We start from the raw sequence: 22,076 nt of genomic DNA on the forward strand, positions 1-22,076 counted from the left end.
TTTAAAACTTAACGTCAGCTTTTGAATAGTGATACTAAAATAAAAAAAAAAACTGAAAATTTTAAGATGGGTGTTAAAATGAAAGAAAAACTCAATTTTAGGCACTAAATATGTATTTACCCAAAATATATACTAAAGTATGAGTTTATAAAATTTTAGGTGTTAAAAATAAAGCATCAATAGAAAATATTAAAAAAATACTTATATTATGAAAAAATTTAGAGAGTCACCATCCTTATTTATCCCCTCTTCGATTCATCTGAAAGACAAACTTGCAGGGTGTACAATGCAAAAAGAAAAAAGAAAAGGGACATAAATGAAAAATAGTGAAACTCAAAGGAGTATAAGAGGATAAGACTATTTTTCGGCTTCTCTATCGGGAAGGTGATAAGGAGCAAGAAAAAAGGACACGTGGATAGACAACCTCGGGGTTCGTGTTGCAGATTTCCGATCGTACGTTCCTTCTTTCTGAAGTTTTTGTCTGAAACGTGTCATAAGATTAAGGGTAAACACTATTTAGTACCTAAAATATTGACTTTTGTCTGTTTTGGTATCTAAACTTTTAATTTTTTCAAAATTATACCTCACGTTTAGTTTTGTTTTATTTTAGTATCATGTCGATAAAACTTAACGGAAGGGCTGACGAGGTATAGCTTCGGTGGACGGATGACCAATCCGAATGGTAAGCCACGAGAGAATGACGAGCTAACCAACATAGTATAATTTAAGGCCCATCAAACGGTTGATGACAAATAATTAGATGATGTAGAAATCATAGAGTCCATCGATGATTATGAGAGATTGAAGTATTTTTCGGTGAAACGAATGGCAAAATTACGTTTAGGGGGTCAGAAAAATGCAGGTTGAAAATTTTGTGTTTTAACGAACAACGGACGCGATGACTGATGATTGTAGACGCGACGACCAATGAGCTCGTCCATTAAATTTTTAACACCGATATATTAAAATGAAATAAAAACTAAAATTAGTTATGATTTTGAATAAAAATTAAGTACTAAGAAGGACAAGACTAATAAATAATGGCGCACGTGTATAGAAGAAGAAGAAAAAAAAATTAATAATCATGAAAGAGAAAGGTAAAAAAGTGATAAAGTAATTTTCTATGTATATAATTTATATTCGGTTTATTAATTAAATAGTTTTAAACAAATATCATAAAATTTTATTTTAATATAATTTATTTTATTCATAATGTTAAAATTTATTTTTATTCGATATTTAATATTTTTAAATAAATTAATAATGAATACTAATTATCAACATGGCTAGTTTAAATACTAAGCAACTTGATATTGTTTTAGTTGGTTTAGAGTTTGAATTTTTGTGTATTTAAAAAATCTCTGTTGGGAAATTCTATCACCAAAATTAAATGTGTGACACGAGTTAATCTAAATTAATTAGAACAAAACTTTGGAGAATCAGGGGAAAACAAAAAATATAATGAACAATAATTTCATCTGTTAAGCGATTATAATAATAAAAGGGTATTATTATTTTTAAGAATCTTATTATCAAATAATTACATTTGTAAAGTATATACATATATTAACAATTGATTAAAATTCTTAAACAAATATTATTTTATAATTACATTATTATTTTTTATTAATTTATATGTTCGAACTCATAATCTTTAAAAATAATAACCTTCTCTTTAATTATTGAAATAACTTGATTTGTGCACTTTTATAATCACATTCTAAATTAATAAGAAAAGAAGATAAACTATGTATTAGTACCTAAACTATTAATTTTTATTCATTTTAGTATCACAACGTTAAAAACTTAACAAGTTTAGTATCTAAACTATAAGTTTTAATCCGTTTTAGTGTCTACATTTCAATTTGTTTCAAAAATTAACATTAAATTTTTATCATGGTACTAAAATGAAATAAAAACTAAACATTAGGTATGATTTTGATTTTTTTTAAATTTAGGTACTGAAACAGACAAAATATAATAGTTTAGGTGCTAACACATAGTTTACCCGAAAATATCCCTGAGAAAATCACATAAAATATCTGGAAGTGGGACCCACCCATGCCCAATTTGCACACGCTTTTCTTTACCTGCTCTCAATTGAATTTCGATCTTTTTGAGGTTAGCGAACAGGATCACGCCACGCGTCTCTGTCAGAATAAAACTCTTTTTTTTTATAATTTTATTATTTATTAATATGAATAATTCTTCTTTGCTTCCTTCAAAATCGAAAGATAACAAATTGATGGATTTCTTGAGTGATCAATTAATCTAAATTTAAAATCGAGACATTGAGTCACTTAAATAAAATTAAAATTTCAATAGTTTGATGATAAAAGTTTAACTTTTGACGTTGTAAATATAAAAATAGATTTACAAGGATCATTTTCGTGATAAATCTCTATAATATACATAATTTAAATTCATCGATTAATAGTTTGAATACCGAACATTATACCAAATATATATATATATATGGGTAAACTATGGGAGCAGTCCCTTATGTTTAAGGTCTAATCGAATTTGATCACCAATTTAAAAATTAAGAGAAAATAATCCCTAACATTATCTATCCAATCTATTTTAGTTCCTCATCAATTAAATTTTGTTAACTCCCTTTTATATAAGTCCCTTCTGTTTCAGCCCCTAACATGGTTGAGGGACAAATCAAACGGGAATTATCAATTGAAGGACTAAAATCAAACATATTGATAATGTTAGGGACTAAAATCATACAGAACGATAATATTAAGGACCATTCCCCCAAAATCTATCAGACCGGAAACATAAACATAGGGAGTCTACATAGTTTATCCTATATATATATATATATAACTACTTCAATCAATAGGAACTCAAATAATTTCCAATTGTCAAACAATGTAATAAAATCAGAAGAGAAACTTAAAGTCCCTTCATGTTTGTAATGGTAACACCTCCATACAAAAAATTCTCTAAAAGTCTCCAAGGTCTCATATTAACATTCAATTCAATCCAACCCTTCCAATTCCTTTGTCAAACGAATCGCTACAATCGTCGCTAAATCCGACTTCTCGATCAATTTTTCCGCATAAAAATGAGCTTACTCTTACGGGATTTTCAAGTAGAAGCCAAATTCTGGTTCGGTCGACTTGAATGGTTACCTCTCCCTCTCCCTCTCCCATCACGCCCCGCCGAACCCCCCCTAGGTCGACCGGAGAATTCAACTTGGTTTCCATATTCATTTCTTCCAAAGCTTTGGTTACCACTGTAGTTTCGTCCCCTGAAGCTGTCGTTTCGAAACGTTCCTCTTCGGGAAGGGAAACTACCTCTTCCATTAACAACTGCAAAGTAACAGCAGCATCAGATAAGCCGAACAGGTTTCCGAAAGTAAGTTATATGCGCACTATTTTTGTACCTCTAGTTGAAGTTCTCTTTATCTCCACGACAGCGTGACGCTCTCCGATTGTAATCGGTGAAGCCTGAATGGTAAAAGTTGATTACTCAATAAGCCCAATGCCCTAAAATGTGTATCAAACAGAGTTTCGGACACAAAAGATGATCATAAAACTATGTCCTTGCGGATAATGGTGTTCATACCTACGAAAAAACGGATATGTATCGAACACACCGGTATTTTGTAGGTATCTAGGGGGTAATACCCATACCTACCAAATTTGTATATGTAACTCGAGGGAAGTAAAAGGTATAGAGCAGAGAAACCGATGAACTTGAAACAATCCATCAACATATGTCAAACAGAGGCCGTACCTGAATCGCATCATTCATGGAGCTCACCGAGAGAAATTCAACAAAACCGAAACAGTACCCTTGTTGCTGAAGAAACAGAATATAGAAATATCAACAAACGAATGCAAGTGAAAGATACGTGATATATGCATTCAATGCGTAGGCAACCGACCCTATTGTTCCTAACTTGGACACCCCCTTGCTTGATTGGTCCAAACTTATTAAACTCCTGCTTGAGCTGTGCAGCCGTCATATTGAAGGGCAAGTTTCTAATGTAAATGGAATGGCCTTCAACTGCGAGTTAAATATAGTTAAAACACGCCTACTCGTACTAAAATAACGTTGTTTAAGTTCACACATAACCGGAGTAAAAGAAGCAACTAGCTTCTTTTCTATTCGCTCCGAGGTACAACAAATTATTTCTGTAAACACAACATAGAGAAAAGCGCAAGATACCTTCCTCGGGAATGTTGTTACTCTCCAGAGCATCGTCACTAGAAGGTGCTGTTGCTTCTGGTGGAGCAGACACTGCAGAAACAGGAGGCTGCTTCTCCGTTTTCTTGGGCGTCACTTCTGTAGTATTAGAAGGTACATACACTCTAGTTGGCCCTGGACTTCCTTTTGCTACTTTCACCTACAACAATAACTAATAACCTTAAACAAACAAATATACGCAAATTCTGTCGAACGAAACATATTCACTTATAAACTCACGATTGATGCATAGGATTTCTTTACAGAATCGTCTTGGGCCGAAGGAGAAGCTGATTCAACAACTGCAGGAATATCATCACTGTTTGAATGAGAGTGGGACTTCACATCAGGCATTTTTTCATTGACCAATTGTTTTTCTGGGTCTGATGGTTCGTGAACTTGTTCAGCAACATTTTGGTTCTCTTCCACAGGTGCAGGAGGATCGGGAATTTGTGTAGGCTCTGGAAGCAAAATCAAATGAATATCGAAAGAAATCTAGATTAAAAACAAGGAAAAGAAGATAAGAAAACAATGTCGCTTTACCAGGTTCTGGTGTTGGAGGCACTCTAGGAGCATCGTTAACACCATTAACTTTATGTTTCCCCAAGGGTTCACCGTCTCCTACGTACCTAAATACATCGTTCAGAACGAAATACCCATTGTCTTGAGGGGCGAGGAAAAAAGATTGCGCAAATTTTCTCTTCAAGTTATCCTTGCCCGTTAGACATCCAGTGACCAATACAGTTACTCCTTCCATGTAAGATTTCTGGGCATCAGCGGTATTAATCTCGGCCTTATGATTTGTGTAATCTACGGAAAGAATCTTCTCATTAATACCCTGTTCAAGAAAAACAATATTGCATTTTCTTTGCACTTCAGATACCGTCTGCAACTATAACATTCGTATATATTCATGTACAACATACATATATTGATGAATTAATATTTATTAGTATGTATGTATTCATAAAGAAATTCATGTTCATTACTTGTACATGTATATTCATGGACAAAAACAGGAGGGGTGCAGCCCCACTTCCCCCTCAAACACTACCTTAAATATTTGTAAATTTTCCATTCGGCTCCCTCCCTGAAATAATTTATTGTTAAATCCAGACCCTCCTAACACAAAATTCTTGCCTTAATCCCGATGCAAATTATTATTCTGGTTAAATGTTCAAATCGGGGTCAAACCTTTTAAGGGTTGCTCATATAAAAGCCAAACCTTTCAAAATGGTCAAACAAAGGCTAAACCATTTCGAAGGTGCTCGAATAAGGACCAAACCTCTTAAAATGGTGATTAATACACTGCCGAAGTCAGGATTGTGAAATTTTATCAATTAACTGAGATCATTTAGCGGGTTCTACTATATTATATCACCCTTAACCAGGCAATAGCTAATGACAAGATCATTTACTGATGCAAAAGTAAACTAAATGTAGAACCAAACAAATTTTAGGAACTTATAACATGCCAAAATGAACGCTAAAAGAACGGCGGAAAACCTTGGAACCAGCCAAAGGAACAAACATCTAGAGGCAATAACGAGCTTACTTGCATGGTTGTCACTGATGTCATCACACCATTGGAATCCGGCCGGCTAATCACACTCGAATCATGATAGAACCTATGAGCCAAATCTGGAGAGTTGTAGAGAATGTGGTAATACTGCTCGACGAAAGCATTTCCAACAACTTGGGCGCTCGGTGTAGCCGGGCGAGCCACAGTTTCCAATGCCATCTGCTGGAAGAAAAACACCACAAATAGAAAACAAATCAAACAGCATTTCCATTACAAATCGAAAAAAATAAAAATCCTAAACACTAATAATTTTTTTAATCAAAACCTATAAAAAGGCTTAATTCACTCTATGAACAAAGTGCTATATTCTCATGAAAATTCCTAAAATTAAAGAGCATTAAGCCAAGATTCATCCATAAAAAAATATAAATAAAACAAAGCCCTAATTTTCTTTGAAGAAAAGGTAGCGCATTCATTGGATCCAACCACCAAGTAGCTAAGAAAAACTAAACCCTAAGTTTCTCTTCAGAAATGCCAGTTGTAGAAAGGAAACAGCTTATAATGAGTTATCCAACATTTTTATTCACCAAAAAAATTGAACTTTACAATGACAGATCAAAGAACAAAACTTTTAACAAATATCCACCAGGTAAAAAAAACAAAAGATATATATATATATATGTTTCCTTTGAAGATTAAAAGAAAATAAGGGAAAAAGTGAAGAAAAGGGTACCTGAAAAATGGGAATGTTGGGGGTTTAGAGAGAGAGTGAGGAAGAAGAAGAAAATTGCTGTAGACTGAAGAGAAAGCCAAGGGTACCGGTTTGTTTAGTTTTCTGCTTAGGGTGGTTTTTGTTTTAAAAAGATTTAAGGGTAAATTATACCGCTAGTCACTAAACTTTGAAACTATTTGATTTAAAAATTTATTAAATTTAATAATGTTAAAAAAGGGTAAATTATAATGACTACTCAACTATAAGGTTTGTGTCAATATGACCACCATTTTCAAAATTGAGTCAATATCACCAGTTAGCTATTTAATTGATTTCAATATAGCAAGTGTTTACGTGTCAATTAACAAAATCAGTCTAACATTTAACGAAAGTGTTTATGTGACAGTTCATAAAATTAATATAATTACATATTTGATCCTCAATACTTATACATTCAATCAATTTGATCTCGTGTCAACTCCTAATTGGAAGAACACTCAAGCAACTCGGCCGCATACTTTATTTGGTTAAGTATTACAACAAACTCTATTAATCTTATAATATTGTTAATGATAAAAAAAGGAAGATTCGAAATAAACCAATTATAATACTTTGTAAACACCAATCAATTGTGTTTATTGAAAAGAAAAAACAACACTCACAAATATCTAATTTGAACATTTGGATACTTTAATTTTTATTTAAATATATTAAGCTAAATAATTAACCTGCTTACGGTATTAGGCCAATTCTGCCGAATTTGAGAGCCTCATATATATACATGGACCTGTCCGAGGTCAATGAAAATGGATGAAAATCTGATGCTTTTTAATATATAATTTGATATTTATTTTTCTAATTAGGTAACGAACTTAATTTACTAGTTCAAACTAAATATGACACTCTTTATCTAAACTACATCAAATACCACCGAACTTTAAGCGTGTATCATTTATACCACTGAATTTTCGACTTTGTCAATTATAGCAGTAAACTTTAAATTTCATTTCAATTATACTATTGAACGGCACGATAACGTGGTTGACAACTGCTAACATAGACACCTCACAAAAACGATTTCATTTTAATTCGATTGTTAAGGATTTAACGGCCCAATGGTATAATTGAAACGAAAATCAAAGTTCATTTCTATAATTGATAAAATTGAAAGTTTGGTGGTATAAACATATACAACGACTAAAGTTCGTTGGTATCTATTGTAGTTTACCCTTGACAAAAATAAGGAAAAGGTAGAATAGTAACCACCTCTAAATGATCCAACAGCAAGACCAAATTATGAAACCACGGGACCAAAATCTAAGCAAAAAGTAAGCAATTCCCGGAAATGAATCCGCACTAGGCCTTATGTTTCATATTTTCTATGAATTTTTTATTGCATGTAAGTTGCTTATGCTAAACTTTCATTTCAAGTAACAGAGTTCGAACCACAAGTGATGATGGAAGATCCACGTTATTTCATAGTTCGGACCGGAGACACGAATCGATAACCTGGCTGTAGAAACCCCAATCTTGGTTTCTTTCAGTGATAGCTATCTGACCAAATGGGTTTTGCTCGACAAAGTTGTGTACGTTATCAGCAGACGCTAACCTTTCCAAGTAAACTTTAAGATCACCTCCTTTGCCTAAAAATAAATACAAGATCCATGTGAACACTACTTCGGAAAACATTAGCAGACAAATAATTCAGTTTTCTTTCTTATTCAACATTCTTTGAACCATGATAATTTCAGAAGTCGTTTTACCTAATATATTATCGTTCATGTTGAACTTGAATGAATGTGGAAATATTGCAGTGTGTGGCTACAAAGATGAGTAGAAAATCGAAAGCGATATCAGAACCTATGATAGAAAGACAGACAAATAATAGTGACCTAAACCAAAAAAATGTAGTAGTCTGCTAACTTACAGGATTAAGCAGTGCTTTGTAGGGAGAATCGTCTATCAACAATGTGTTTGACTCGTTATAGTATCCCTTCTCCCATGGAAGGTCAGGATCATGTTTTCGCCAAAGCTTCCTCAAATCTTTAAAGACCAAGGGCTTATTTTTATGCCCGGGAGTATTGAATTGGGTCGCGGTGCAGTCGGATGAATCCTGATTAATCATTGTCCATAAAGCAAATGGATCGGAGTTGGTATTGTTCCTAGTTTAATTGCATATAAAAATTGTATTTGATGCAAAAAGCATTGATGAAATTAGACCAGTATATTGTAGGTACTCATAATATCTTAAAGAAGTACGAGGACATTCAAACATTATAGCAAAACAACATATTAATTCACGATTTGTTCAAGTAACAGCAATGTCAGTATCATCCAATGCTATCACTTATCTGAACTACATAATACTGCGTCAACAAAGCAAAGATTCAATTATAGGAAATCAAATTTTGTTACTCATCGAGACAAGAAAGCAGGACTTGTTTCTTTTCTTTTGGGAACACAAAGCAAAGGCCAAATGGATCAAAGGTTCAATCTTTGCTTTTGATAGTGATTAACCACCAATCAGCTAGAGCATTTTCTAGGCAATGACACCAAGCAGGTCTTTTCTTTCTGTTCTTTTTCTAAGAATTCAAAGCAAAGCCTAAACGGCTCAAAGATTCAATCTTTACTCTTAATGGAGATTGAATGGGAACACCAAGAGCATTTACGAAGCCATGGGCACCAAGCAGACCTTTTTTTTTACTTAGGCTGTGGCACCAAGTTGGCTTAAACATTTTTTTAGCTATGGGTAACGACAAGGCAATGGTATTTAAGATGACTTAGAATCCAGAGTATACAAAAATGTAAAGACTTCTGCAGCAATGCAAAGCTTTAACAGAAAGTAAAATGAAACAGGCCATAATTACCCAACAAAACAGCAATTTACGTTTCATATCTCCCATCAGATAATCAATAAACTTTTCCACATTTTTCCTGCAGAAGTAAAAATTCCAGCAAATAAGGTAATGTATTGATTCTCCATGGCAACTATCCAGCATTAAGAAAAGGCCATCCATTGTTTGGTTTCGAAAAGAAAAAAGAAAAGTACCTATGTCTTGAAGACCAGATACCAACTTCAAACCTCTCACAACAAAACTTTAAAAAATCATCACAGTAGGGTCTCTTAAAAACTGTGAAAAGAAAAGGGAAGGAAATTCCAAATTAGTTTTAAAATTAGTTCGAACATAAAATGCATTAACATAAGCATATGAAGTTAAGGACACCAGGTTCTCACTTGCCCTTCCTGCAATGTATGCATCTGGAGTGTAATCATTCGGCGGAGCATAGACTATATCAGCCAGAATCCCATTCAAATCAAGAACAATAAGTTTTTTCCTTGAGTGACTAATAGGAGGTATACCAATAGCAAGAGATACATCATTTGTTTCATTTGCATCAAATGAATCAATCTTTTCTTCACTATTTCCTTCATCCAATTGAGTTGGACCTGAAACAGTATCCGTTTGATCAGTGTTAGTAAGGCCAACTTCCTCAGGATGCTTATCAATTTGACTTTGATCACTACAGTCCAAGGAATCAAGCTGCTCCATTCTTTTCCTAAACTTGACTTTCTTTTTAATTGCTGACCTTGTTTCTGAAAATATCTGGGATGCATCCTTGCCCGCCTCTAAAGTTCCCGCATATGAAGTTTGTGGCTCATTTACTTCTACAAAACTATCATTTATTTCGATATTGGCTATTGGAAAAGAATCAGAATTAATTGAAAGCTCATTGTTTTCATGCAATGATCGTTTTCTATCATTCGCCTTAACCAAGTCAGCCTCCATGTTTTTCCACAATTTCCTCTATTCCTTCCTTTTTTTCATATGTCCTGTCACCAAGGCAAAAAGTATCAAATGACATGATGAAGCAAACTGATTAGTATAACATACAAATTTTAGGCTCAGAACTATTAGTTAACCGTTCATGACTCAACATAAAATTTTCTCTTCGTTGTTAGGGACCAACAAAACAATTCAATGGATTGAACATCTAGGCAAATACCATCAGGAGTCTAAAATACCAAAAAATAATCTCTAAATGCTAAAATACATTTTCTAACTCAAATCATTGAGGTAAATTATGGACTATCCACAAAACAACTGTGTACTTCCTATTTTATAAGCTCACGAGAGCTAGCAAAAACATTATAGTCCCTCCATTAAAAGCCATCTTCACCAGCTTTTGCACTAAAATTTCAAGCATAGATAGTTGTATCATAATCCTATGGTGCTTAGACTCAGGTTGAGCGTCAACAACTAAAATGCACCAGACACATGTATGCTCGATTTTCTGCAAGTTTTACATACTTTGAAGGATCATACCCCCATATTCATCTCCAAATATATTGTTGAACCTATATTTTGATATAAAAAATAAATCCCCTCTTGGCAGTTTTCGGTTGATCAATCAAGGTTAACTTATATGAAATTAGCGTTGGACACAGATACTTCAATTAAGAGAAACATAAGTCATGATAATTATCTAACTATAGAGACTCTCTCTCTATATATAAGAGGCAGGATTTGTCCACACCCTGTAAAACATTTTACGATTCGGTGAATATCTCATCAGTTTCTACCGTTAATAATTATCATTTAAGTAATCTCATAGGCTCATACAACATCCAACCATCTAAAAAAGTGTAAAACTAAAAATTTTATTCTAGACGTAAGCGGATCCTTAACCTATATGTAATAATTATCATTTAAGTAATCACTATAATGCAAAGAGCATTCTTGGTGAAAAGAATTAAAGCTTGATAAACATATAAACAGGACTTCAAAAAGATCCAAAACCATAAATTCCCCAAAGGGTTGCAAACCCAGAAACGTTGCAAAGGGTTTGTAAAAAACCCGATAAAACTGTAACTCGAGCGACGAGAAAGACAATTAGAAGTAACTAAACAGCAAATTGAACTCTAAAAACCCAGAAAAAAATAGATCAAAGAGAATAACAGACCTTTGAGAATTGGAATTGAGTAGTAGATGGGATTCAGATTTTTGTAGATAAAGAGGCTTAAAACTGGATTTTACCGCTCTTATTCCATATTTACTGTGTTTAAACCACTTGTAATTTATTCGGCCTGCTTTTTAACCGTCCAACCCAATCTTCTTTTTTGTTTTCCATAATTCTTTTAAGGGTAAACTACGCATTTAGTACCTAAACTTTCAATTTTAATTCGTTTAAGTGCCTAAATTTTCAATTTTTTCATCACCATGCTTAACGTTTAGTTTTTGTTTCATTTTAGTACTATGTCGTTAAGAACTTAGCGAACAGGCTAACGGGACATAGCTTCAATGGACGAATGACCAATCTAAACGATGGGCCACGAGAGAAGGATGAGTCGACTAACATAGTCCAGTTTCAGATCCATCATACGGTTAACGACAGAGATCGATCGGATGGTTGACGATATAGATTGTAAAATGAAGAAGTTGAAGAGTTCATTTGAGGTATTTTTCGGTGAAACGAAAGTCGAAATCACATTCATTGGGTCAAATAGATGCGGGTTGGAAAGTTTGGGCTTCATCAATCGACGGATGTGATGGTCGATGACTTAAACGCGACATCCGACAAGTCCGTCCGTTAAGCTTTTAACTGTTGGATACTAAAATGAAACAAAAACTAAACATTATGGTACGGTTTTGAAAAAAAATAAAATTTTAGGTATTAAAACATATCAAAACTGATAGTTTAAGTATTAAACACATAATTTACCCTTCTTTTAATTTGAAAATTTAAGATATGTTTGAGAAGTGACGATAAAAATAATCTTAAAAAATATAAAAGTAACATTAAAATCTTTATAAAATAAATGGTAAAGTACAAAATTGGTCCCCCAATTATATGATACTACTTTATTAAGTCCTTCGATTATTAAAAGTTAAAAAATGATCATTTGACTGTAGAATATTACTTTGCTAAGTCCCTCGATTATAAAAAATTATAAAATGGTCACTCGACTATTCATTATATTCTATATTCGTCATTTCCTGTTAAAAAATGTTGTCTAAACTGGACATTAACATGATGACTAAATATGATAGCCGTTTTGAAATTCTGGGATCAAATTTTATTATATAACAGTCAACGAGTTAACGTTCAACTTAGAATATCGTCAATTTCTTAACGAAAAATGACGAGTTTGAAATATAATGAATAATTGAGTTTGCAACACTATATAGTCGGATGATCATTTTGTAATTTTTAATAGTCAATGATATTAATAAAATAGTATCTATAGTAAGATATAATTTGTGTACTTTACCCTTAAATAAAATAAAAAGAATATTTTTTTATTATTTTCGTAAGAAAAAGGAAAGATTTATTAAATAGAAAAGTGCTACTCATTGTTTAAGTTTGATTTTTATTTTGTAAGCAATGTGGTTCGAATACAGTGAAGGTAGGTAAATTAAATATAAATTCATTATTCAATGACATATTTGATGTTTTAGTAATAATTTAATGGTAAAACAAAATATTAACCTTTTTGTTAACAGTGTCATCAATTTAGCAGGGATGTCAGTAGAGTAACCATTTTATTACAAATCGATTATGTTAGTGACGATTTTATTACAAATCGATAACATTAGTGATCGATTGTTACTTTTGAAGTTTCAGTGGTAGGGGATAATGTTAGTGACGATTTTATTATAAATTGATAACATTAATGGTCGATTGTTACTTTTGAAGCTGCAGTGGAAGAGTGATTCATATGGGCCCATAGAGGGCTAAATGCATACTCATTATTTTGTATTAAATATAGTTCAATATATTGAAGTAATAAGGAAAAAAATTGTATACACATTGAAACAAATATTAAAACTTTTGGACACTCATTTTTATATTTTAGGATCCGTCGATGTTATGTGGAAAAATAAAAATTTACTTAAATATTAATTACTATTAGTGTAGTTTACCCCATATTTTAAATAAATTTGTAAAGTATTATTTATCAGATAATCAATAAATTCTTAATAATCAAAGATATTTTCTATCGTATTTTTAAAATCTTAGCTAGAACCAAGTAACCTTATTATTTATTATTTTTTAACAAATATTATCTTGTATTAATAAGAAAAATATAAATCGTGCACGGCTCTTAATAGAATATGAAAGAGGAAATCTTGACATAAAAATAATAATTGGAGGTCTATCTCAATTACATATATGTTTTTTCATTTTATGAAAGAAAATGAAGTCAATAAGATTGATAAACATTTGATGATTTCGGTACGTTGAATGTGGTACATATGGATACATGCAGATGCAGTGCATGCAATTTCACAGTCACAGCCACTAAATTGGTGGAGACAAAGACAACATTTATAATTAGCCCCATTGCTGAAATTAGCTGGGTCGAGTTCGAGTATTGATGAGTTCGACTATACTCGAAAATATTAGATTAAAATATATAATTATGTGCATATATTTATAATGTATATTGTTATCATAAAATACAAATAAATTAAGTGATCAATTATGTTATAAAGTAATAAGTAATTAGAAGTATCATGGAAATAAAAATGTAGATAATATTAAAGTTGTATTTATAATTGGGCATAATTATAAGTACATATAATAACTGATTAAATTAGCTATATAAAATTATTATTGTCCCAAGAAATAGGTATATCATATTTATTTTATTATAGGTAATATCCAACAAGGGATTCAGGTACGCTTTCGCAAATATAGTATTTATTATATTCTTCATGGTTTGACATGATTAGAGTCTGGTTCGATTTCATATTTATTTATGGTTCGGTTCTTACAAAAAAAACTCTAAAATGGAACTCGAATCGAACTAAAAATCATGAATTGAAGCTCAAAAAAGCTTGAAATGAAAAAAATCTTAAACTTAACTCGATTGAAGCCTCGAACTCGAACATGAACCTTAAATACATGAAAAATCTCATACTATAATTTTTAAAAAATCAACACATAAATGTTAATATTATTGATAGGTTATTTTTTAGAAGGGTGAATTGCACGGATCATCACTGTACTTTGGTTTATTTCCTATTTCACTCATTGTACTTTAAAACTAGTCAATTTCATCACTAAACTTAATATAATTGACAAATTGGTCACTCGGTCGTTTCCCCACTAACGGTCGTTTCTCGTACTCCCACCACTGCCGTCTCAAGCCCACCTGCACTATGATAGAGCGACAACGAAGGGACAATACCACTTGAGTTTCGTTCGGAACTGGACAAGGAACTTAGTGGTGAAGGTGGTGAGGTGTAACAACGATGGAATCGATCGAAAATTGCAAAAATCAACAACGATGTCGAGCGACTTTCTCACAATTTGTGACATATTGACGATCAATTTTTGGTAGTTGGTGGTTGGGTTTTACTCGGGAGGTGACACCGGGACTACTGGTGGCGACGGTGTAAGCCACCGTTAGCCAGAGACGATGGATCGAAAGGGAAATGGGTTTCTGGAAATGACCGTTATTGGGAGAAACGACTGAGTGACCAAATTTGTCAGTTATATTAAGTTTAGTGATGAAATTGACCAATTTTGAAGTATAGTGAGTTAAATAGAAAATAGAGCAAAGTACAATAACGATCAGTGTAATTTACCATTTTTAAAATAATAAAATATTATAAATAGATTTAAATTTATATTAAAATTTAAATATCCATTATTAACTTGTTACAAATAGTTGAATATATATTATTTTACATTCACTTCATATTTATTTAAAAAATATAATATCAAGTAACATGTTAAAATATTTTAATTAAATTTTATAATTAATATCGTAAATATATTTTCAAAATCATTGACCATTTATTCAAAGTTCAAACTTTGCGTGCTTATACTTTTTTCCATTTGTTATATCATGCACACACGAGTATATGGATTTCTCATTTTTGTCACCTAAGCATAAAATGTTACACTATAGTCCTCAATATTATCAATATATAACATTATGATCATTCATCCGTTTACATTGAAAATAAATCTTTTTTGTTGAGTTAATCGATTAACGGAATCGACCAAGAGGGGGTGAATTGGCAATAAAAATTTTGATGGAAGCTTTTGCAGAAAATTTAAAGAAATTGCACAGCGATTTAAAGTGGTTCGACTTTCTCAACCAAAGTCTACGTCCACTACCTTAGCTATCCACACTAAGGATTTTCCACAAATTCACTAATTTGTCTTACTTTTGAGGACAAATAATAACCTTACAAACCCTAAAGAATTATACCCCAAATTCTTGAGAACACTATCTCCCAAAGAGAACAATACAAATTTGCAAACTTACAAGGAAATCCTCACAAGGTAGATTGTTTGCACAATTATAGAACAAAGAAAATAACACTCAAGAATGAATACAATTGAGCACAATAAGTGTTCTTGAAAGCAAAATGAATATTGAATGAAAAATAAGCTTGAAATGCTCAAACTTGAGGTTTGATGATTTCTCTTTGATTCTCTTTTGATTTGCTTGATGTTTCTTTTTTGTTGATCAATGGCTTCTAAGCTTGCTTAAATACACCTTGAATCACTTCTGAACGTTGGGGATGATTAGTGTAGTCAATATAGCTATTTAAGTGTGAAAACAATTAATTAAAAACAATTGGGAGCGTCAGTGCATCGATGCATACCCATGGTGCATCGGTGCATCAGTGTAAAATTCAAATATTTTGACCGTTGGACCCTTAGTTCATCGGTGCACTAAGAGTGCATCGATGCATAAAGTGCATTCGATGTTTCAAAATAGCCAGAGTACATCGATGCATGGCTGGTGCATCGATGCATCAAATGCATTCGATGTTTTCATAAAATCCTCAGTGCATCGGTGCATGGTATGTGCATCGATGCATGAAATGCATTCGATGTTCAATTTAATTCATGGTGCATCGGTGTATCACTTTGAAAAATTGATTTTAGGCTTGATTTTTGGTTCAAAATACTTTGTGAAAATTGTTTCAAAAATATATTATTATTTCAAAAATATATTAAGTATAAAACATAATTTTACACATTTAGTAAGGTTTGAAATTGATCTTAAAAGACTTGGAGTAATAATTTGATATTCGATTAATTGAATCGAATATATTTAGAAAATCATTTGTAAAATCTTATAAACTAATTTTGTTATATCGAAATACAAAAATATTTTCAACATTTTTCCTCCTTGTCCTTTCTAAAATTTTTGGTCTAATAGTATTTTAGGCCCCCACCAATTTAGATTTAAGTATAATCAAATTTTTGTTCCCTCTATATTTATAAATTAAATATCTAATAAGTCCATATTATTTTGAACTTTGATAATTTATCCTTCAACATCTTATCCTAAGTTCGTCCCTACAATCGTACAATAAAAGTATAATACACTATAATATAAAAAAAATACACATATATATACACGTGAAAAAATCTTTGAAAAATCACGAATAAAAAAGATAAAAGGTGAATTACACATTTAATATCTAAATTATCAGTTTTAGTGTATTTTAGTATTTAAATTTTCAATTTTTGTCAAAAACATACCTAACATTTAATTTTTATTTTATTTTAGTACCCATCGTTAGAAACTTAACGCGTTTAATACCTAAACTATTAGTTTTAATCCGTTTTAGCACCTAAATTTTCAATTTTTTAAAAAACTTAACATTAAATTTTAAACATGATACTAAAATGAAACAAAAACTAAACTTTAGGCATTATTTTGAAAAAAAATTAAAGTTTAGGTATTAAAATTGATCAAAACTGATAATTTAGATCATAAACGCATAGGTTACCCAAAGATAAATTCAATATGATATCCGAGTCCTAGTTTGGTGAGTAAACATAAAATCATATCACACCACTTGGTCCAATTGTTTCAACCAAAATTTAAGGTATTGATGAGTTGGATTTTCCATTTTTTTAAACCTTATATATTTACACATTTATTTAAAGAGATAAAAAAAGAAATATAAAAAAGACAAAGGAAGTGTCACGTTGGGTGGAAACCCTATATATATATATTTAATATGTAGTTCAATTTTGAACAAAAAAATGTGGGTGTAATGTGTGGAAATTAAAATTGTTATCTAGCACGAACCATGTGACTTATGTGGTAAATGAATTGTTGTTAATCTAGAGGATCCGGATTCGAGCACCATAGATGCCAGGGGTGCGAGCGCTCAATGTTGAAAGGTTGAGAGTTACATTTGAACATGTAATGTCTTGTATTTAACCCAAATTATTCAAAAAAAGAAAAAGAAATTAAGACCCTAATTTCTAGTTATGTAAAAGAAAAAAGATCAAATTTACAATAAAAAGAAAAGCATAAGGACTAAATTCAGATTATACCGATAATAATTAGAAAATATTAGTGGCCATTTTGCAATCTACACTTTTATAGTGGAATTAATACAAAAAGAGTCAACTATACATAATGCAATGCACTATTTGAAACTAAACAATATCATCAATGGTGCATTTATGGCAATGACATCCCCCAACTAATTACTTTACATTATCAAAATCTTTCCCATTTATAATTGTATATAATTCAATTATAATCAGGTTATATCATAATTGTTACTCTTCTTAATAATTTTTTGTGATTATAAAATAATATATATTCGTAATTTTTTAATAATCCGATGACACACTTGTTCTATAAACGTAATTATTTGAACCCAGATTTTTTTTCTAAAAATTATATTTTACTAGTGATGTAAGTCGATGAATTCAACTACATGGCACTTTATAATGGATTCAAACCTTGAAAACGATATTGAAAAATAACAATAAACTTAAACGAATTATAAAGTAGACACAAAATAAATAAAGTTAAAAAGGGGAAAGTGCAATGGAAGATAGCCTAATTTAAGGCTACGAAACAACATAGAATTGGGCAAATGAATGAAGAAATGGTGTCCACAGAAACAGCTTCAGAGAGAGAAAACGACACAAGGAGCTTTGGACACCCCCTTTTGCCCTTTTTTCTTTGTAAGAATACGAGGTGGGAGATCCTCTGTCTTTGGAGGCATTAAGATAATGAAAAGTGGTGCCCATTTCTTCTCCATCTTCATCCCCATTCGCTGCTTTAATATTCACTTATATTCTTCATCTTCATTAACTGGTTCAAAATCAAACGAAAAGCACAGTTTTTTTTCTCTTTATTTTTCATCTTCTTCTTGAACATCCATGGCTGGTGTTCTTCTTTGGGTCGTATGTCCCAAAGGGAATGCCACTGCTTTGCTTAGCTTGATACCCAGAAGTGTGAACAAGCCAAAGAAGAGGCCCTTAAAAAGGATTTCAGCTATCTCGAGTGCAGTGGCTAACCCAGTTAGATCTTCAGAACAGAGGGTTTATGATGTGGTTTTAAAGCAGGCTGCTTTGGTTAAGGAACAAAGGGGGGAGAAAAAACCTGGGTTTGGAGAAAACAAGTGAAAAAACTGATGGGTTTACTGATTGGGATCTGTTGAATGAAGCTTATGATCGTTGTGGTGAAGTTTGTGCTGAGTATGCCAAGACTTTCTATTTGGGTATGGCTTGAGCTTATGATTTTTCTTGCTTTTTTGGTTTAAGTTGACGATTACGATATTATTATTATTATTTTTCTTTTTGCAAGTTCATACACATGGGGTCGAATTGACCATTGTTTTTGTTTATTTGGTGATTCCCTGCTCTCTTTTTTTGGCATTTTTTAATGTATAAAAAATGAGCTTTACTCCTGCTTGGTTCCCGAGAAAAGGATGAGAAAACTAATATGAAAGAACAAAAGTTGGGGAGTGTTATTGTGATGATTACTACTGGAGGTTCCTGTTTGTTTGATCAAAATACTTGAAAGAGTTTTTAAGCTGCAACAGTTTAGGATTCACAAGATCATGTAGCTGCACTTCCTTTTAAGTTTAGGACTCGAATTAGCAATCGTAATCGGTTCTCGAATCTTTGGCTGAGGCCACGAACATGGAAATCGCATCGTCGTCTCTCGAATCTTGGGTTGAGGCCATGAACATGGAATTCACATCCAATTAGAGCATTTGCAACCTTTTTCTCGTACCTCTAAGGCCTCATGAACTGTCTGTTGTTTCTTTCCAGGTACATTACTTATGACACCGGAGCGTCAGAGAGCCGTCTGGGCGATATACGGTATGTATGGTGGTTGGTTACGTTGAGTAAGTATTGCAATGTTGTTCATTGAACTCACTGATTGCAGCTAACTCACTCATTCAAGCCATCTGCATAATGCATTGCTTCAATGTCTTTCAAGCTTTAGCTGTAATATTTAGGATGATAGTGTATGGTGCTTAAGTAGTAATTGCGATCGGACCGGCAGTTATCTGGTGCAGGCGGCTTCGAGCGAACCTAGAGTCCGGTCCAAGTCGTAGCTTCGGAACTTGTCCTATTCTCTGCTTGTAGGCTCATTTGCATTAAAAAGAGAATGACTTGATATCAACATCATTGATGAAAGTTTCATTGTCCTATATCGCTCTCTCTTCGTTTTTCTTGCAGTATCTGTGCTCGATCCTTTTCAAACATTCGTATAGCTATACGACCCTCAAAGTGCATGAAAAACCCATATCGGAGACGAATTCGTATCCGGTTTCGAGTTTGAGTGTCATTGCTGGGTGTTTCATAGTTGTATATTAAATTGTTGGCTTCTGGTATGCAGTTTGGTGTAGGAGGACCGATGAGCTTGTGGATGGGCCTAATGCTTCACAAATTACACCCAGGGCTCTTGATCGATGGGAGAAACGATTAGACGATCTTTTCGAAGGTCGACCGTATGATATGCTCGACGCGGCTTTATCCAATACCGTCTCAAAGTACCCTGTAGATATACAGGTTTGCTGCAGTTTACACAGTTAAAAGACTTTGTTACTTTGCATGATCTTTGAGAATCAACCATGGATTTTTCCTTGTTTCAGCCCTTCAAGGACATGATAGAAGGAATGAGATTAGATTTAAAAAAGTCCCGATATACGAACTTCGACGAGCTCTACCTTTACTGCTACTATGTTGCCGGGACGGTCGGACTAATGAGTGTTCCGGTAATGGGAATCGCACCCGAATCGAAGGCATCGGTAGAGAGCGTTTACAACGCTGCATTGGCCCTCGGAATCGCTAATCAGCTTACAAATATACTCAGAGATGTCGGTGAAGAGTAAGTCCAACGTAACCAAAACTCCGTAGTTTTCGCTTTCTCTAGAGTGTTTTCTCATAGTTTGTATGCATTTTCCCCTAGTGCTAGGAGAGGAAGAGTATATCTACCACAAGACGAGCTGGCACGGTTCGGACTGTCGGACGGCGATGTATTCCGCGGACAAGTAACGGACAGGTGGAGGAACTTCATGAAAGATCAGATAAAACGAGCAAGGATGTTCTTCGACGAGGCGGAAAAGGGTGTTTCGGAGCTGAATCCGGCTAGCAGATGGCCGGTGTGGGCGTCGCTGCTGTTGTATCGACAGATATTGGACTCCATTGAAGATAACGATTACAACAATTTCAACAAGAGAGCCTATGTAGGGAAAGCAAAGAAATTGACATCACTTCCTGTGGCATATGGAAGAGCACTTATGGGCACTTCCAAGTTCATATGAACTTTCTCATTCCACCTTTTGATCCTCCCTTTCTTTTGTATAATATATATATATAAATTATCAGGAAATTTGATTTTGATTTAGGTCAAAAACTTTTAAAAGGAAAATTCAAGAATGGATTAGAAAATTCAAGAAAATTAGTCCTCAAACTTTTGAACATTTCAACTTCATCCCCACACTATAACATTCATTTTAAATTGATCTATAAACTTTATAAACATTTCAATTTCATTTCAAATTATATGCATATACTGATCACATTTCTTGTTAATAAAACGGTTAGATCAAGTTATATTATTATATATTAAAAAAATAAAATTTAGGTTTAAATATGGATGAAAGTAATATATATAAAATTTTATGGATTAATTTAGAATGTTTAGAATTAACTTCATCGGATGATAGTAAGAAGAGTATGAAATATTAGAAGGTTAAAACTTTCGATGTACTTTTCTTTTAATTTAAATGCTTTTCGTAAAAAAAAATCTTAGAAGAAAAAGAGATTTTTTTTAATATCTTTATATTTATCATACCATGAAGTATGGTCATAAAAAAGTTGATGTTGATGTGTCATTTTAAGATAATATCATATCATCATTTAAAAATAAAAAAGTTAATTCTATTAGTTTTTTAATAGTAAGTGTAATTAAAACATAAATAAATGTCACTATGACTTAAAAAAAATAAAGTTTGATTATAAAATTAAAAAAATAATAGTTTAAGTATTAAATATGTAGTTTACTCTTTAAACTATTTATTATACATATATCAATACTTTTAATAATGGCAAAAAAGTAGTATTAGAGGTCTCTGTACTTTTGAAAAAAATCAATATGACAATCGTACTATTTTTTTTCTCAATGTAATCTTATAACTTAGAAAATAAACTCAATGTGACCCTTTGATCAACATTTTTCATTGTTAACTGAACGATGCTGACGTAACAGCTCACGTACTGACATGGTGGTCTACAGTGTTGATGTGATAATCTATCTGCCATGTTTAAGTTACCGATGTAGCTTATCTTCCATGTCAACCGCTACGTTATCAACCACTGCAGATTGTTACGTCAGTA

General features: G+C 32.5%; 2 protein-coding genes and 1 pseudogene across 3 annotated transcripts; 1 reads left to right on the plus strand and 2 right to left on the minus strand.

The window, feature by feature from the left end:
* Positions 1–2,850: 2,850 nt before the first annotated feature.
* On the minus strand, positions 2,851–6,546 carry LOC120209726 (nuclear transport factor 2-like). Of its 2 annotated transcripts, none has more exons than XM_039208657.1 (9): positions 6,459–6,546; positions 5,759–5,944; positions 4,747–5,041; positions 4,444–4,664; positions 4,186–4,363; positions 3,902–4,023; positions 3,751–3,816; positions 3,398–3,461; positions 2,851–3,323 (listed from the first exon to the last, which is right to left on the minus strand). In XM_039208657.1, the coding sequence occupies exons 2-9, from the start codon at positions 5,942–5,944 to the stop codon at positions 3,100–3,102; spliced, it is 1,356 nt and encodes a 451-aa protein (XP_039064588.1). In that variant the 5' UTR covers positions 6,459–6,546; the 3' UTR covers positions 2,851–3,099. The 2 variants fall into 2 exon arrangements, with proteins under 2 accessions (XP_039064588.1, XP_039064587.1); XM_039208656.1 differs by having other exon boundaries at positions 5,759–5,947; positions 6,459–6,540.
* A 1,163-nt stretch (positions 6,547–7,709) lies between these two features.
* LOC120209731 (uncharacterized FCP1 homology domain-containing protein C1271.03c-like) lies at positions 7,710–11,420 on the minus strand. The gene is made up of 7 exons (XM_039208660.1): positions 11,400–11,420; positions 9,673–10,269; positions 9,487–9,568; positions 9,305–9,371; positions 8,365–8,550; positions 8,201–8,258; positions 7,710–8,080 (listed from the first exon to the last, which is right to left on the minus strand). The coding sequence occupies exons 2-7, from the start codon at positions 10,223–10,225 to the stop codon at positions 7,914–7,916; spliced, it is 1,113 nt and encodes a 370-aa protein (XP_039064591.1). The 5' UTR covers positions 10,226–10,269; positions 11,400–11,420; the 3' UTR covers positions 7,710–7,913.
* Positions 11,421–18,602: 7,182 nt separating this feature from the next.
* LOC120209730 lies at positions 18,603–21,084 on the plus strand (annotated as a pseudogene).
* The last annotated feature ends 992 nt before the right edge of the window (positions 21,085–22,076 follow it).

Source organism: Hibiscus syriacus, unplaced genomic scaffold (genome assembly GCF_006381635.1).
Source record: "Hibiscus syriacus cultivar Baekdansim isolate YM2019G1 unplaced genomic scaffold, ASM638163v2 tig00020022_pilon, whole genome shotgun sequence".
NCBI lineage: Eukaryota > Viridiplantae > Streptophyta > Magnoliopsida > Malvales > Malvaceae > Hibiscus > Hibiscus syriacus.